Here is a 16,620-nt window from a genome sequence, read left to right as displayed (position 1 = left end):
GCTATTTATGACAAACCCACAGCCAATATCATACTGAATGGGCAAAAGCTGGAAGCATTCCCTTTGAAAACCAGCACAAGACAAGGATGCCCTCTCTCACCACTCCTATTCAACACAGTACTGGAAGTTCTAGCCTGGGCAATCAGGCAAGAGAAAGAAATAAAGGGTATTCAAATAGGAAGAGAGGAAGTCAAATTGTCTCTGCAGATGATATGATTGTATATTTAGAAAACCCTGTTGTCTTAGCCTAAAATCTCCTTAAGCTGATAAGCAACTTTAGCAAAATTTCAAGACACAAAATCAATGTGCAAAAATCACAAGCATTCCTATACACCAATAATAGACAAATAGCCAAATCATGAGTGAACTCCCAATCACAATTGCTACAAAGAGAATAAAATACCCAGGAATACAACTTACAATGGATGTGAAGGACCTCTTCAAGGACAACTGCAAACCATTGCTCAAGGAAATAAGAGAAGACACAAACAAATGGAAAAACATTCTATGCTCATGGATAGGAAGAATCAACATCGTGACAATGGCCATACTGCCCAAAGTAATTTATAGATTCAGTGCTGTCCCCATCAAGCTACCATTGACTTTCTTCAAATAATTAGATAAAACTACTTTTAACTTCATATGGAACCAAAAATGGGCCCATATAGCCAGGACAATTCTAAGCAAAAAGAACAAAGCTGGAGGCATCATGCTACCTGACTTCAAACTATACTACAAGCCTACAGCATGGTACTGGTACCAAAACAAATATATAGACCAATGGAACAGAACGGAGGCCACAGAAATAATGCCACACATCTACAACTATCTGATCTTTGGCAAACCTGACCAAAACAAGCAATGGGGAAAGGATTCCCTATTTAATAAATGATGTTGGGAAAACTGGCTAGCCATATGCAGAAAACTGAAACTGGACCCCTTCCTCACCTTATACAAAAATTAACTCAAGATGGATTAAAGACTTAAATGTTTGTAAGAACTAAAACCATAACAACCCTAGAAGAAAACCTAGGCAATACCATTCAGGACATAGGCATGGGTGAAGATTTCATGACTAAAACACCAAAAGCAATGGCAACAAATGCCAAAATTGACAAATGGGATCTAATTAAACTAAAGGGCTTCTGTACAGCAAAAGAAACTATCATTAGAGTGAACAGGCAGCCTACAGAATGGGAGAAAAATTTTGCAATCTTTCCATCTGACAAAGGACTAATATCTAGAATCTACAAAGAACTTAAACAAATTTACAAGAAAAAAAACAACCCCATCAAAAAGTGGGCAAAGGATATGAACAGAAACTTCTCAAAAGAAGACATTTATGTGGCCAAAAAACATGAAAAAAAAGCTCATCATCACCAGTCATTAGAGAAATGCAAATAAAACCACAATTAGATACCATCTCATGCTAATTAGAATGGCGATTATTAAAAAGTCAGGAAACAACAGATGCTGAAGAGGATGTGAAGAAATAGGAAGGCTTTTACACTGTTGGTAGGAGTGTAAATTAGTTCAGCCATTGTGGAAGACAGTGTGGCAATTCCTCAAGGATCTAGAACTAGAAATACCATTTGACCCAGCAAGTCCATTACTGGGTATATACCCAAAGGATTATAAATTATTCTACTATAAGGACGCCTGCACATGTATGTTTATTGCAACACTATTCACAATAGCAAAAACTTGGAACCAACCCAAATGCCCATCAATGATAGCCTGGATAAAGAAAATGTGGCACATATACACCATGGAATACTATGCAGCCATTAAAAAAGATGAGTTCATGTCCTTTGCAGGGACATGGATGAAGCTGGAAACCATCATTCTCAGCAAACTAACACAAGAACAGAAAATTGAACACCACCTGTTCTCACTCATAAATGGGAGTTGAACAATGAGAACACATGAACACAGGGGGAGGGAAACATCACACACTGTTGCCTATTGGGAGTAGGGGGCTACGGGAGGGACAGCATTAGGAGAAATACTTAATGTAGATGATGGGTTGATGGGTGCAGCAAATCACCGTGGCATGTGTATACTTATGTAGCAAATCTGCACATTCTGCATGTGTATCTCAGAACTTAAAATACAATAAAATCTTTGTTTTAAAGGCATTACAAAAGAAGAATTACAGGCCAATTTCACTCAGAAACATAAGTGGAAAACAAAACTCTTAACAAAATATTAGCAAATAAAATCTGGTAATACTTAAAAAGGCTTACTAAATTGGTCTACAACAAAATTAAGACCTTCTCGTTATCAATAGGTATCTCTAAAAAATTCCAAAGGAAAGCCATGGGTGAAGGTATTTGCTAACATACCTGCCAAAGGGCACATATCCAAAATATATGAAAAGCATATACTAGTCCATAAAAGAAAGACTTAAACCTCAAAGGAAAATGAGCAAAAATCAAATGGGCACTTTAAGAAAGATAATTTTAATATGGCTAATAAACATATGAAAAGTTATTCAACTTCCTTAATAATTAGAGAGATATAATAAAAGCATAATAAGGCACATCCAAGAGTAGGACTAAAATTAGACTGCTAATACCAAGTTTTCATTAGAATGCAGAGCAGTCGAGGCCAGGCACAGTGGCTCACAACTGTAATCCCAGCACTTTGGGAGGCTGAGGCAGGCAGATCATCTGAGATCAGAAGTTTGAGACAAGCCTAGCCAACATGGTGAAACTCTGTCTCTACCAAAAACACAAAAATGAGCCAGGTGTGGTGGTGTGCTTCTGTAATCCCAGCTACTTGGGAGGCTGAGACAGGACAGTGGCTTAAACCCAGGAGGCAGGGGTTACAGTGAGCTGAGATTGCTCCACTGCACTCCAACCGAGGCAACAGAGGGAGATTCTGTCTCAAAGAAGAAAAAAAAAAAAAAGAACACATAGCAATTGAGATGCTCACATGAAGCTGATAGAAAAGTAAATGGAAAAACAGCTTGGCCTTATCTAGTCAATTTGAAGATATGCATACCCTGTGATTCAGTAATTCTACTCCTAGGTATATACCCAACAAAAATATGCGTACATGTCCAATTAACAGCTTGCATATGAATTTCACAGCTGCAACTTTCATAATAGCCACAAACTGGAAATAACCCACATGTCCATCAACAGTCAACTGGATAAATAAACTCTAGTATATTCACACATTTATGTTTTATGAAGCAATGAAAAAGAATGCATTATATCTAAATTCAAAGACATGTATGAATCTCATGAAGATAATACTGAGCAAAATAAATCAGACACTAGAGAGAAAAGAATAAAAAATTCAATTTTTATAAAGGTCAAAACATAAGAAAAGGAAAGTTAAACTGTATTTCTAGAAGTCAGGATAGTAGTTATGTTCTGGGAAGAGAGAGGAAGTAATGATTGGGAAGTGGCACAGAAGGCCTTCAGGAAGTATGAGCAATGTTCTATTCTTTGATCTGCGTGGTGGTTTGTGGTATTAGAAGACTCAATACTGAGGCTGGGCACAGTGGCTCATGTAATGCCAGTACTTTGAGAGGCTGAGACGGGCAGATCGCTTGAGGTCAGGAGTTTGAGATCAACCAGGCCAACATGGTGAAACTAAAGATACAAAAATTAGCCACGCATGGTGGCAGATGCCTGTAATATTAGCTATTGGGAGGCTGAGGCAGGAGAATCACTTGAACCCAGGAGGCGGAGGAGGTTGCGGTGTGCAGTGAGCTGAGATCATACCACTGCACTCTAGCTTGGGTAACAGAGCAAGACTCTGTCTCAAAAAAAAAAAAAAAAAAAGACTCAATACTGAAAGACCTAATTTCTCCTCATATAGATCTGCATTCGATGCAATCCTAATAAATTTTTTTCTTTTCATTGTACTTGATAAGTCGATTCCAAAATACATGTGAAAATACAAAGGAACAAGAATAGCCAAAAACTCTTGCAGAAAAACAAATTAGGAAGACTTGCTTTACCAAATATCAAGATATACACTTATGGGTAATTCATCGAGCTGACATTTATGTGTTGTGTACTTTTTTGGTCAGAGCTGATCCTGACTGAGGAATGGGCATGTGTGAGAGAGAGAGAGAAAGAGAGAGGGAGAGAGAAAGAGAGAGAGAGAGAGAGAGAGAGAGAGTGTGTGTGTGTGTGTGTGTGTGTGTGTGTGTGTGTAAAATGGAGGGGAGGACTCAAAGTGTGATCAGAAGCAGTTGGAGGTAGCAGAGGAGGTGCAAGTTAGTCCGCACAAGTGTTTGCAAAGTTAGACATGCCTGCCCAGCACTCTCCTAGGTGCTATAGTAGCTACAAATAGAGTAGAGAACAGACTCCAGTCCTCAAAGACTTTCAGTCTTGCAGCTCAGCTCAGACTCAAATGTTGAACTGGGAGGACAGTCCTGAACTGACGAATGCCACTGAATTTTAAATTTTATTTAATTCAAATTAATTTAAATTTAAAAAGCTACCATGTGGGTAGTGACTTCCATATGTCATTCTTCACAGTAAAAGAGAGGGATGCTAGCAGCATAGGATAGAGTAGTGAGGGAAGACACCATGGTAAAGATGAACCTGGTTACCTAAATATGCAGATGAGAGCATGGAGGAAAAGGGTTACTCTTGGGATTCTCATCTGTTTAAATGGAGTTTGGTTGAGGGGGAAGGATGAAGCAGGGTTCTGTAATAAACCCTCCAGGCCACTAGGGGACAGCAGAAATAAGAACTTTGTCCAAGTGTCCATCTCTTGGTTCTCAGAAGTGCATTTGCTGTCATTTGATGCAATTTTCTAAGGTACTAATAAAAACTGTCTTTACCTTCACATCCTTTACTCAAGAATTTGCCTATCCCTACACCTCAAATGGCCAGATTCTGGCCTAAGCATCACCAAGAATTGCCTTCATGTTGAAAAACCACAGTGTCTCTACATCTAACCACAATTTTTTAGCATCTCTATCTCTTCCTTCTAGCGTATTTGCTCTCAACTTCATCATGGGCCCAGTTTTTCCATTCTTCACTTCTGAGTCCAATGATCACTCTATCACAGTTTTGCTTTCTTCCATCTCCAGCCTACATATCACCTTTCATCTCTTTAACCACACTCTAGCCAAAATGTTGAAGATTCTACCTTCCCTGTCACTTCCAACATGTCACGCAATAGCTTTTCCAAACCTTCTCCTTTCTCCTCTAGCCTGCATTCTTTTCCCTAGAGGGAATAATTCAGTAACATGGAACCCTAGACTCTTGGAATGCCAGAGCTGGAAAGAGTCATACAGCATGTATTTCCAGCTTCTTCATTTCTTTGCTATGAAGAAACATGATCAGAAAATTATCCCATTATTTCAAAAACTGAGGTTTAGTGACCTATAGGAAAGCTCTTGTTCTTGACTCTTGTTCCCTACTTTCCTCTGCTCTGGATGGGAAACTGTGAATGTCTAACAGGCAAGGTAGACTGGCCAGGAATCCCATGGGAAACTTGACAGGTTCATCTCAAACAATGTATAGAACTTACACCTGGTTTCTGGACTTGGGCATAGATCGTAAGGTTTTTTTTTTCCGTTGTTGTCCGGTAATGGTCCGTTTTACCTGGTGAAAAGAAACCACAATGGTTATCTTCCTCTGGTCCCCAGCAGGAGCTTCCTACTCAGACCTTTCTGGTCTTTACTCTCCTTTGCATACTCACTTTCCCCAAGAGTACCATAGAAACAAAGCCCTGAGTCCCAAACCCCCTGCACATGTGGTCTTAGGTTAGTTACTTGATCTCTCTAGGCCTATCTGTGAAATGGGATTTGAAATACCTGCCTCATGGGGCTGTTGTGGTAATTAAATGAGATACCACTTGTAAAGTGTGTAGAGCATTGCCTGGCACATAACAAATGCCCAATATGCATTAGCTGTTATTCTCATTGGTGTACCATTCAATTATTTTAATCTCTGTTGCTCAATGAGCATATCTGGTCTCCTAATAGGCTTCTAAGTTCTTTGAGGGCAGGGCTAGTTATTTATACCTCTTTTGTATTTTCCAGCTGGTAGTATGTTGCTTCACTGGCAGCTTTCTCACCTCCCTATTTCTGGGGGAATCAATGTGTGGGGGATGAGGGTGGGGGGACGTGTAGCAGGGATGTTCCATCTGGGACTATTTGGAAAATAAAGCAACAATGTCATTCTGTCGCCCACCATCTGGATATTTTGCTCAGGGCCTAGGGTCTCTGGAAATTAATAAGTTATAGAACATTTTAATTTTTAGCCAATTTTTAAAAGTTTCTTTTTAAATAGTAGGAGTAATTTATTCTCACCATAAAATAAAAATGGTGAAGAAAAGTATAAAGTCAAAAGTATTAAGTCCCCTTTCCCCATTAACCAACCCAATTTTATTCCCAAAAGAAACCATTTTTTTTCAATACCTGTGAAAAGAAGGGGTGGAGGGAGGGGAAAAGAAGAAACCACTTTTAAAAGTTTGATGTATATCCCTGTAGATCAGCTCTGTGCAACAAGCATGTTGGCCAGGCTGATCTCTATTCCCGTAAGAGGGGAAGGGAAGGGCCTGGTCTGTATGTGGTAAGCATGGTAGAATATGCTGTGTGATGGTGTGAGTCTTGGGGAGGAAATGTTGGCCAGCCACTGATGAAGTTCCAAGAATTCAAGGAAAGTCAACATGGGGTTTTTTTGTGTGTGTGTGGGTATGAGCATGGTGTGCCTCACGGTTTCAACTTCACTTTTTTGGTCAGAGTTGATCCTGAGGCGTGTGTGTGTGTGTGTGTGTGTGTGTGTGTGTGTGTGTGTAAAATGGAGGGAAGGACTCAAGAAGCAGTTGGAGGTAGCAAAGGGGGTGCATGTTAGTCCCCATGAGTGTTTGCAAAGTTAGACATGCCTGCCCAGCACTCTCTCAGGTGCTGTGGTGGCTACAAATAGAGTAGAGAACAGACTCCAGTCCTCAAAGACTTTCAGTCTTGCAGTCAGCTCAGACTCAAATGTCAAATTGGGAGGGCAGTCCTAAATGGTTAGACAGATGGAAAAGGTGAGGTTGATTGTTGCTGCTTAAAAGTACCATTGGACCAAGTTAATTTAGTCTCAGATGATTTTCCCCATTGCAAGAACAGGTTTTCAGGAGCAAGCTCAACTCAGCTCCAAGTCAGCAAGGTCCTAGGCTCTATGAAAAAGTCTTGGCTTTAGTATTAGGACATTTACATTCTAGCCATCATTAGTTGTGTGGCATAAATCATGTCATTTCAATGGATCTCTTCTCTTACCGTAACTGTAAAATGAGAGTGTAGAGTATCTAATATCCTTTTCAGCTCTTACCTGAAGCATAAAGTCTTATGTTACCATGACTTCAAATACTTTAAACCTGTTCTAGGTATTGTTTCCAGATGCTTCCAGTGCAGCCCTCTCCTGGCCATAACACTTAAACATTGGTGTTTTAACTCACCTTCACTAAGAGATTTGTCTGTCTATGTATGTATCTATCTATCTAACACCCATCCATGGGAACCACTGTGTGTAGTGTTTTCTGTGTATTGATACTAGTCTCCACAACAATACCATGAAGTACATAAATTTCCCCTGTTTTGCAGAAGAGAAGTTAAGTCATTTGACTACACAGCTTGTCAGTAGCAAAATCTGCATTTGAATGTAAGTTTGCCTAATGCCCATACCCACATTCTTAATCAGTGTATTCTCCTGGACATGAAACTGCCAAAGAGTCCATTGAAAAGTTTTCAGAGTCAGGCTGCATTCTGAAGATTATCTCATTAGAAGCTGCCAACAGAAGTTCTTGAGCAATGTTTTCTGGAAACTATAGCAACTAAATATAAATTTTACCACAAGTGTGAGGCAGAGTTTTTTGTGTTGCTAACTTACAAGGGACAAATGGTGACTAGAGATAAGGTGAGGATGGGTATATGTGTTGGGGAAGGTAGTGGGGAATTGTGGAATGGGGCACACTATTCCCTTAGAGCAAAACCGTGTGATGAGCCAAGTGTAGTTGAAGAAAGTGTATGGGGTAGGATCCCAGCAACTTTGCTAGGTAGGTTAATGTGGATAAGTTCAGTTCAGTTTTCTCATCCCGGGTATCTCACTGTTTCTTTATAGTACAAGCTAAATGTGATTGCCCCACCTGCAGCCCCATAGGCTGTCAACATAATTTCTATCTGAATCACCCATCCCTCCTCCCTAGCTAACTCTTAGATGGAGGAAATGAGACACAAGTAGTTTGCTGTGCTATGATCTAGATTTTTTTATATATAAGCAAAACCAACATCAGAGTGCCGAGGTAAGGGCTTTTCTAAGAAGGTTACGTGTAGGTGATATTGATCTACTTGAGAATGAAATCAGTCATCAGCTTGGTGGTATGAGGATCAAGTTCTATCCTTACCATGGGAAGGCAGCCAGGGCATCTGTCCTGGTCCAGGTCAGGACATTTTGACTCCAGTGTGGATTGGTAGTAGTCAGGGTGGCTGAAGAGAGCATAAAGCCCTGAGATATTGAAGCATAGGGAAATTTGGAAGAGAGGGCAGGGCATGGGACCTCTAGGTGCTTAAGCTGCAGGGGAACGATTTGCCTTACTGGTTTCATTTTAACCTGGGTGACTTTTTGGATGAGATCCAAGAATTTTCTGAATTCTGTTCTCAGTGAATACTCTTAAACCTCTTGTACACCTCTTCAGCATCCTGTATTTAGCTTGACGGCAGTGCTAGTCACACTGAACTGAAATTATCTGAATAATGTCACTCACATTAGAAACCTGTGGCTCTTCTATTTCTCTCCATAGCCTAGTAGAGGGGATCAAGACATGTTGAATTAGACTGAATTAAGCAAGGAGCCAGGATATGTTTATCTAGTATTTTTGCAAAGGTGGCCCCATGCAGAAAGTCAAAGTGGTGACAGCAAGTCCGAGCCTGTGGCAAGAGGTCCCCTGCTTACCACAAAGAGTGTGATGAGAATGTCTTTATTGCCAGACACCTACCTCTTCGTCTCAGCAGCATTATTGCAATCATGATGAGAATAATGATGACACCCGCTAAGAACAGCCAAGCATACACTGGCCATATATTTGTCTCTGAAAAAAAAAAAAAAAAAAAAAAAAAAAGAAAATAAAAAAAAAAAAAAAAAAAAAAAAAAAAAAAGTCAAAGAGCAATCTCAAAAGTATTCCGAGTTTAAAAACATCCTACATGAAGTCGGTTAAAGGAGCCTCATGTTCTATTTCTGCATTCTCTCCCAAGGGAGACGTTTGTTTTCATGGTTTTAGAGATCAGCTTTAGACCACTGAAGATTCTTATGTCTGTTTTCTTATTCTAATTTCTCTCTATATACTTTCACATTCTTAATTTCATCAAGATTTTTCTGTCCGAATGCTTTATTTTTAACTCAACTACCACATATCTAAAATTAAATTTATCTTCATCTCTCCTAAGTCAATCTCTCTGCCCAGTTTCTCTATCTTAAGATTTCTAATGTGTCCTGTATCCATTTTGAGTAAAGAGAACATAATGGTTCCGTGTGCCATCCCTGTGAATTCACATTACTCTCATGAGACACTGGGAGAAAGAAATATCTACTTTTCTTTTTAAAAGATAAACATAATATTGCTATTGTTGTCCTTTTATGCAAATAACTGTGTTAAACCCAGCAGACCTGAACTGAAAGGAAAGTATTTAGTCTTTCCTCTAAATCATCTTCATGTTTAAAATTAGCCTGAGAACTAATCACCAAGTCTTAAAATCAGACAGACAACTTTCATTGCTTTCTCTCCTTTACCCACTTTACCAAATCCTTTTGGACCAGGAGCAACACTTTGAGAAACAGTGAATGAGAACTATTGCCCCAAGACAAGTAGCTCAGTAAGATAATAATAAACAATTATTCAGCACTGCAATGGGCTATATATTGATAGTACGTCATGTATACTAACATTTAATCCTCACTGTAATCTTACAAGGTGGGTACACTCATTACTCCCATTTTGCAGAGAAGGAAAACAGCCTGGAGAACCTCAAAAACTAGAGCTTGGTTTAGGAGTAGAAATGTGGCTGAATACTAAAGACAGACTTCTTGGAGAGCCAAAAAGACTTATGGGCTTGGGAAAAGTTATTCCAGGGTATGAACAGTGGGGACCAACATGAAGCACTAGGGTTCTAAGTAGAGTATTCACACTAAAGTTCTAAATAGAGTAACCCCAGATAACATTAAGGTGTAAGGGAAACTTATAAGGATGATTGTGGAATAAGCCTGCTTGTTGTCGAACCTGTGATGAATTTGTGGGGCAGAAATTGAAAAAGAAAAAAGTGAGTTCCAAAGGAACAGAATCATCGTGGACAGAACCAGATGTTTACAGAGTTGACCAAAGATACAGACAATCTCAATGAATTCGTATAAGGCATCGTACCAAGATCCAAGGGGCCTCCACCCTGATAGCTGACCACAAGTTTCCTTCTCAGTTTGAAAAGAGCCTCTCTTTTTCTCCTTAGGCCTTTCATACATCAATTAGCCCAAGGAATCTTACTGAGCTGACTTTGCAAACACCTTGGTTATGGATTCTATTTCCTAAAGTAAATATACGTCAACAGCCATATGCTCTGATTGAAAAAAGACAGTTAGGGGGCAGGCAGAGAGTTATGAATTTGTATAAAACATGACATTTCAAATCATTGCTGATGCTAGAGGAGGGAGCACTTCTACTCTGAGTGACTTATGGTCACTGAGAACCCTCTGTGCAGGAGTGTGAGTGTGTGTGTGTGTGTGATTGATCTATTCAAGGTTTATGATATCCACATCAGGAACCACTGGAGAAATCACTCAAATACCAGGATAAGAAGCAAAGTCAGTAGCCTGAACTTTGTGTTTCATCAGCCTATGGAACTGATCCAGCAAACTAGTATAGTAGCACTTACTATTTTGAGACTAGTTCCTCTTTCTTATTCTATCATAGATATTTTGAGAACTTCTAATATAACAGTTGATTTGAGAAGAAACACCCTGCCATTTATATCACTTTAAAAGATATTACTTCTCTCCAATTTCATTTGAGATTAAAAAAATAAAACAAACAGAAAAGTAGTACCTTGGAATTGGAAAATAACACGAAGAAAGTGCATCAGTAATGCCTGGCGAGTCAGCCTCCTGTCCCTCACACCCGGTGCTGGTGGCTCTGCTGCTCACCAACTCACAGAAACTAACGATGACTGGGTGCAGCACCAAGGCTTCAGGACAGGATAATGCCAGCCCTCTCTATCTTTCTAGGGTCTCAGGAGGATGAAAGCAATCTGTCACCTTTGTCCTAAGACAAGCTTCTGCCAGTCCATCTAGATCTGAGACACAAGTTGGCCACGGTCCTGAAAGATATTTTATAAGCTCTAATTTTTTTCCTAACCTTTGAATACAAATGGGAACCATAGGCTTTTTTTCACCTTAAGGGAACTATAGCATAGTGCTTATTTCACCCAACCCACTACTTTTATTTTGAGGACACTTAGACTCAGACAGGAGTATCTAGAGCCACAGAAAAAGTCAGTGACAGAGCTGGATAAGATGAGAACTGCAGATTATTTGGTTTGTGTTTTAGCCTCTAGAGATAGGGTCCCCATAAAGAAGGCACTGGTGATGTCAAAGCCCTTTTGACACAAATCTTTTGAGTCAAAAGCCCTCTGAGCAGCCAACCCATCCTTCACCACCCTCCACCCAACACATGCTCATCCCTGGCCCCAGGCTCCACCCCACACTCTCCTTCCAACCTTGATGCCCAGGCCAATCTTACTTTCTCTGGGTTACCATTCCTGGCCATCCCAGCTCTTGTTCTTCCCTCTCCCTTGAACTCCTGCAGCACCAACACCTGTGGTTTATGTCATGTATCTTAGAACCTGAATTTTGGCAACATCGTCTTTACCATGGAGACCATTTTCAGTGATAGTATTTGGAGCCAGATAGATAGGTTCAAATTCTGGGTCTACCAGTTGATAGCTCTGTGACTATAGATAGGCTACTCACATCCTCTGTGGCTTCAATTTTCTTATCTGTAAAACGAGCATAACAATAAGTTCACAGTGTTGTTCTAAGAAACCCACGCAGTAATGTACGGAAAGTGCCCAGAGCAATGTCTGGAATCCATCCTGTGGTCAATAAATGTCAATTACTTCGTTAGCCTCAATTCTCCAACTAAATGTTAGGTTCTAGGAGACCAGAGACCATCTCTTACACTTCTTTTGCAGCTCTCTTAGTACTCAGTTCATAGTAGAGTCTCAGTAAATTCTTGCTGATTGATTGGAAAGACGAGAAAATGAGTTTGATCTCAAGTCCAAAGGAGTCTCTTCACTGGTGTCCAGAGATGCTTCAGCCCCATCTGTTCTTTACTTATGGCTTAGTTTCCCCACCTGTATAGTAGGCCAAAGTATTTTTACACTTGGTGCTCATCCATTTGTTGCTATTCTCTAATTATGATATTTACATGGAAGTCAAATGTCAGAGACTCCATGCTCTTAGGAATTTGAATAAATATGAAAAAGGTGCTACTATTACAGCTTGTTGGGGTCAAGCTGCACATGATTTCTGTAATTTCTGGGAGTAATTTTCTTGTGGTTCTCTAAGTCTTTGCTCCTACAGCTCCTCTTGCTCTATTCTGTGCTGTCTTGGGTGCAAGTTTCAGTCCCTTCATCAGGGATATGGTTTGGCTGCACCCCCACCCAAATCTCAGCTTGAATTGTAATAATCCCCATGTGTCAAGGGTGGGTCCAGGTGGAGATAATTGAATCATGAGGCGGTTTCCCCCCTGCTGTTCTTATGGTAGCAAATAAGTCTCACGAGATCTGTTGGTTTTATACATGGGAGTCTCCCTGCACAAGCTTTCTTGCCTGCTGCCATGCAAGACGTGATTTTCTTCCTCATTCACCTTCGGCCATGACTGTGAGGCCTCCCCAGCCATGTGGAACCGTGAGCCAATTAAACCTCTTTCCTTTGTAAATCACCCAGTCTCAGGTACGTCTTCATTAGTAGCATGAGAACAGACTAATACAACCAGTTTCCACAAACAAATAAAAAAAATTTTTTTTAACCTACACCAAGAATTGTGTGGGTTTAAGTCCTCTACTGAAGATTGGAGGGTCCCAGGGAGCAAATTCCACTGTGAACCAAGCAGCTTTCATCACCTAGCAGGCCCAGACCCTTTCTTTCTCTTTCCGTTTCTGCACAAGCATCACCTTCCTCCTTTCTCATACAGAACCATCCAACCCACCTTGGGGGTCTCCACCTGCCTTCTAGCATTCATTAAGGTACTATCCTAAACAAATACGGTTCCTTTTCAAAGAGGAATTCTAGTAGCAGTTCCTTGATTACAATATGTTTCTTTAAATATTACATTTTTCTACCTAGTAAGATATAGAAGTCCCACTTCGATTGCAAGTTCCATGAAGGTAGGCCCTGTACGTTATTCTTTACTTGTGTCCTCCATTCCACCTGAAACAATATAGGGCAGGAGGTCACTCAATATGCACTTGATGAACTAAGCTAAATTAGAATCCACAAAAATGGATCTGGAAAAAGACTTCTATGTACCTTTTTGTTTAAAAATCACCAGAAGGAATGCAGGATCGTCTGCTGAATGGCCCAAGGCAGGAATCAAAGCAAAGAGCAGTGACCCACTTGGCTGATATGTTACAATAACAAGATGGAGCCAGGAGGCAAGTGTGTGTGCGTGCCATCAGCACGACACCTGTGCTCCCATTTTCAAACCACCATTTCCTGTGGCAGAAGCTCCAGCTCTTCCTCTCTTTGCTCAGTCATGTAGTGAGGCCTCTCTGGATGGTGATGCTGAGAAATCAGAGTTGTCCTGGGGTCCACAAGCTCCTGTCTCCTTCATTCACAAAGAAATGCTACCTGAGCATTTTTGAACCAGAGGTTTGGAATTTCCCCCTACTCCCAAGGCTCTTAGAGGCGGCTGAGCAGGCCAGTCGAGAACTCACATGCCATTTGGGAAGAGTACTTTGCTCGAGTCTCCACCCAGGGCCCTCCCACTATTGGCTGTGGTTTAAACATGATAACTTGGCACACATCACACCTCCAAGCAAAAAGCTAGAGAGCTTTTTTTTGTCTCTGAAAGTCTGTTGTCAAAGAAACACAAAAGCGTGTCTCTCTCTCTGCTCAAGTCCCCAGATCTTTTTTTTTTTTTAAGGAAGATGAAGAAGAAGACGAAAAAGAATCTGAGAAACAAATGTAGTTTACCCAGGAGATACTGCAACGTGAGCGTAACGGTGGGAGCGTGCCGGAGCTCTTTCCTGCCTTTCATGTGGTTCTGTCAGCAAGGCTCCATCTTCAAGAGATACATTCTTGTTGGTGGCAGTTTCCATTCAGAATTGGGGGTGGGGAAGGATACTCATGAACCATTTGCTAGTTTAAGGTCTGGGACCATACAAGTAAACATTTTTACAGAGCTCACAGCTTCCAGAAAAAATCACTTTCAACCTGCCTATCCCACCCAGCATCGCAGAGGTTACTGGTTGTGCTCCAATGTGATTTCTCTCATGCTTTCATGGCAACACGAGTCTTGTCTGGTTATAGGTTGCCTGGCTAGGAGAGATGTGTCTCAGCTTCCCTTGGAGTGGGTGTGGCAACATGACCAGGCTCTGAGCTGTGGGAAGTTTCCAGGTTTCTTCTTTCCACCATTGTTAGGCTCGCTAAATTGGGAAGACCCTGGAGAGAGACCTGTCTTTGTGCTTGGAACCTCTAAGTGACTCTGAAACAATGGGAACTCCCTATTTGAAGAAATGACCTTGTTAGAAAGGGGACGGCTCCGGAGCTCACTGGGAGGTGCCAGCCTTTTCTTTCACTGAGTTAACTCAGACATGCTGAGCCAGCGTTTTGCTCATCTATTGAAAAAGATCCTCTCTTCAAGATGAGCTTCCAGGGGCATTTCTTTTTAGATTCCTTCATTCTAGCACAACTGTATCTATTTCAGAATACAGTCATTGAGGATGGCAGCAAGTCACACACTGTCCAGAGCTGACCCACATCCACTGGCTTCACATGACCTAGCCAGAGTACTCCATGGCACCCTAGGATTCAGACTTTGCGATAAAGATGCTTCATTATGATAGACATTAAAACACTGAAATGGGGATTGGAACAAAGATGAGTATGTGACCTGGACAAATGTCACTTAAAGAAAAAGATTTCAAGGAACATAGACATTTTTGCACCGTTTAACTTAAGTGAGTCCTGTCAAGAGACAGTGCTGACATCACATTGCATTCCGTCTCATCACATCATTAACCACAGGGAGGTTTTCATTAATGAAAATGAAAAATGTCTTAAAATCACTGTCCTGATGACAGATGGTGAAGCAACCTCTAATAAACCCTCAGACCCCCACCCTCTCACCCCAAGGCTGGAATGTCCCTTTGAGTGCCCTAGGAAAAAAGTTTTTGTTGACTGACAGTTGCTGCTTCAGCTCAGGTCTCATCATTCTGATGGATGACTGCAATAATGGCCCCCAGAAAGCAGTTCCCCTTTCTTCCCCGTCTTCTCTGCCCCAGTCTGTTCTCTATACCAGTGGATTTTCTCTTTGAAAAGCAAGACTGTTGGTGACACCCCTCTATCTAAAACTCCGTATTACTTCCTATCACCTACAAGATAATACAGAGCAAGACCCAATTGTATCTGCTCCTCCCTCTGCCTGGAATGTCTTTCATCAGCTTGGATAATTTCTACTTATTTTTAAAACCCAGTTTATGTCACATCCTCTGGGATGCCCTCTCTAATAATAATTCCCTCCTCTTTGTTGCCTTGCATATATTTCTGTTTTACGTCAGTCCCACTGTCTAATCTAGGATCATTATTTACTTATACAGCTGTCTTCTGCCTTAAGGCAAGGATCATGTCTTTTTTGTGTTTGTGTACTCAGCCCCTAGCACAATGTTGGAACATAGTAGAGACTCAGTAAATGTTTTGTCAAACTAAGTGCAGTGTTTTAAGGATTGGTAGTATTCATTATGCATTTGCAAACACAAATCAACGTCCTAAAAAAATTCTGTTTTCAGTATTTAGGCAACCTGGTATACTGGGAAGGGCAGGCCACAAATCAGGTGTGTGATCTGGTTCTGAGGCAGGGCCTGGTCCCCAATCCCTGCAGGATGGCAGGGCGGGGAGGGGGCGTCTCTACTTGTATTACATGTTGAATTGTGTTTCCCCAAATTAATACTTTCATTTCCTTAAACTGCGGCCTTATTTGGAAACGGGATCTTTACAGGGTTAATAGAGTTAAACAGGTCATTAGAGTGGTGTCAGGGGCTGAATTGTGTCTCCCCACAAATTTCTATGTTGAAGCCCTGCAGGACCTCAGAATGTGACTGTATTTGAAGACAGGGTCTTTAAAGGTTATTAAATTAAAAAGAGGTCATTAGGGTGGGCCCTAATCTAACCTGACTGGTGTCCGTATAAGAAGAGGAAATGTGGACACACAAAGAGACACCAGGAAAAGGAGAGAGGAGAGAGAGACCGGGGTGTGGGCACACAAAGGAGAGACCAGGTGTGGACACAGTGAGAAGGTGGCCATACGCAAGCTGAGGGGAGAGGCGTCAGAAGAAACCAAACCTGCCAACACCTTCATCTTGAACTTCCAGCCTCCCAAACTGGGAGAAAATT

At 41.1% G+C, this 16,620-nt stretch overlaps 1 protein-coding gene across 2 annotated transcripts in view; it reads right to left on the bottom strand.

The window, feature by feature from the left end:
• The window catches only part of SLAMF1 (signaling lymphocytic activation molecule family member 1), a 44,292-nt gene that overhangs the window by 12,729 nt on the left and 14,943 nt on the right, over positions 1–16,620 (bottom strand). For both annotated transcript variants that reach the window (XM_017503595.2, XM_037729611.1), the window contains exons 4-5: positions 8,959–9,051; positions 5,506–5,579 (exon numbers count right to left, since the gene is read on the bottom strand). In XM_017503595.2, coding sequence (XP_017359084.1) covers positions 5,506–5,579; positions 8,959–9,051 — 167 coding nt within the window. The remainder of the gene's footprint in view (positions 1–5,505; positions 5,580–8,958; positions 9,052–16,620) is intronic.

Source organism: Cebus imitator, unplaced genomic scaffold (genome assembly GCF_001604975.1).
Source record: "Cebus imitator isolate Cc_AM_T3 unplaced genomic scaffold, Cebus_imitator-1.0 Scaffold313, whole genome shotgun sequence".
In the NCBI taxonomy this organism is placed as follows: Eukaryota; Metazoa; Chordata; class Mammalia; order Primates; family Cebidae; genus Cebus; species Cebus imitator.
This window is presented reverse-complemented; position numbering and strand designations above follow the sequence as displayed.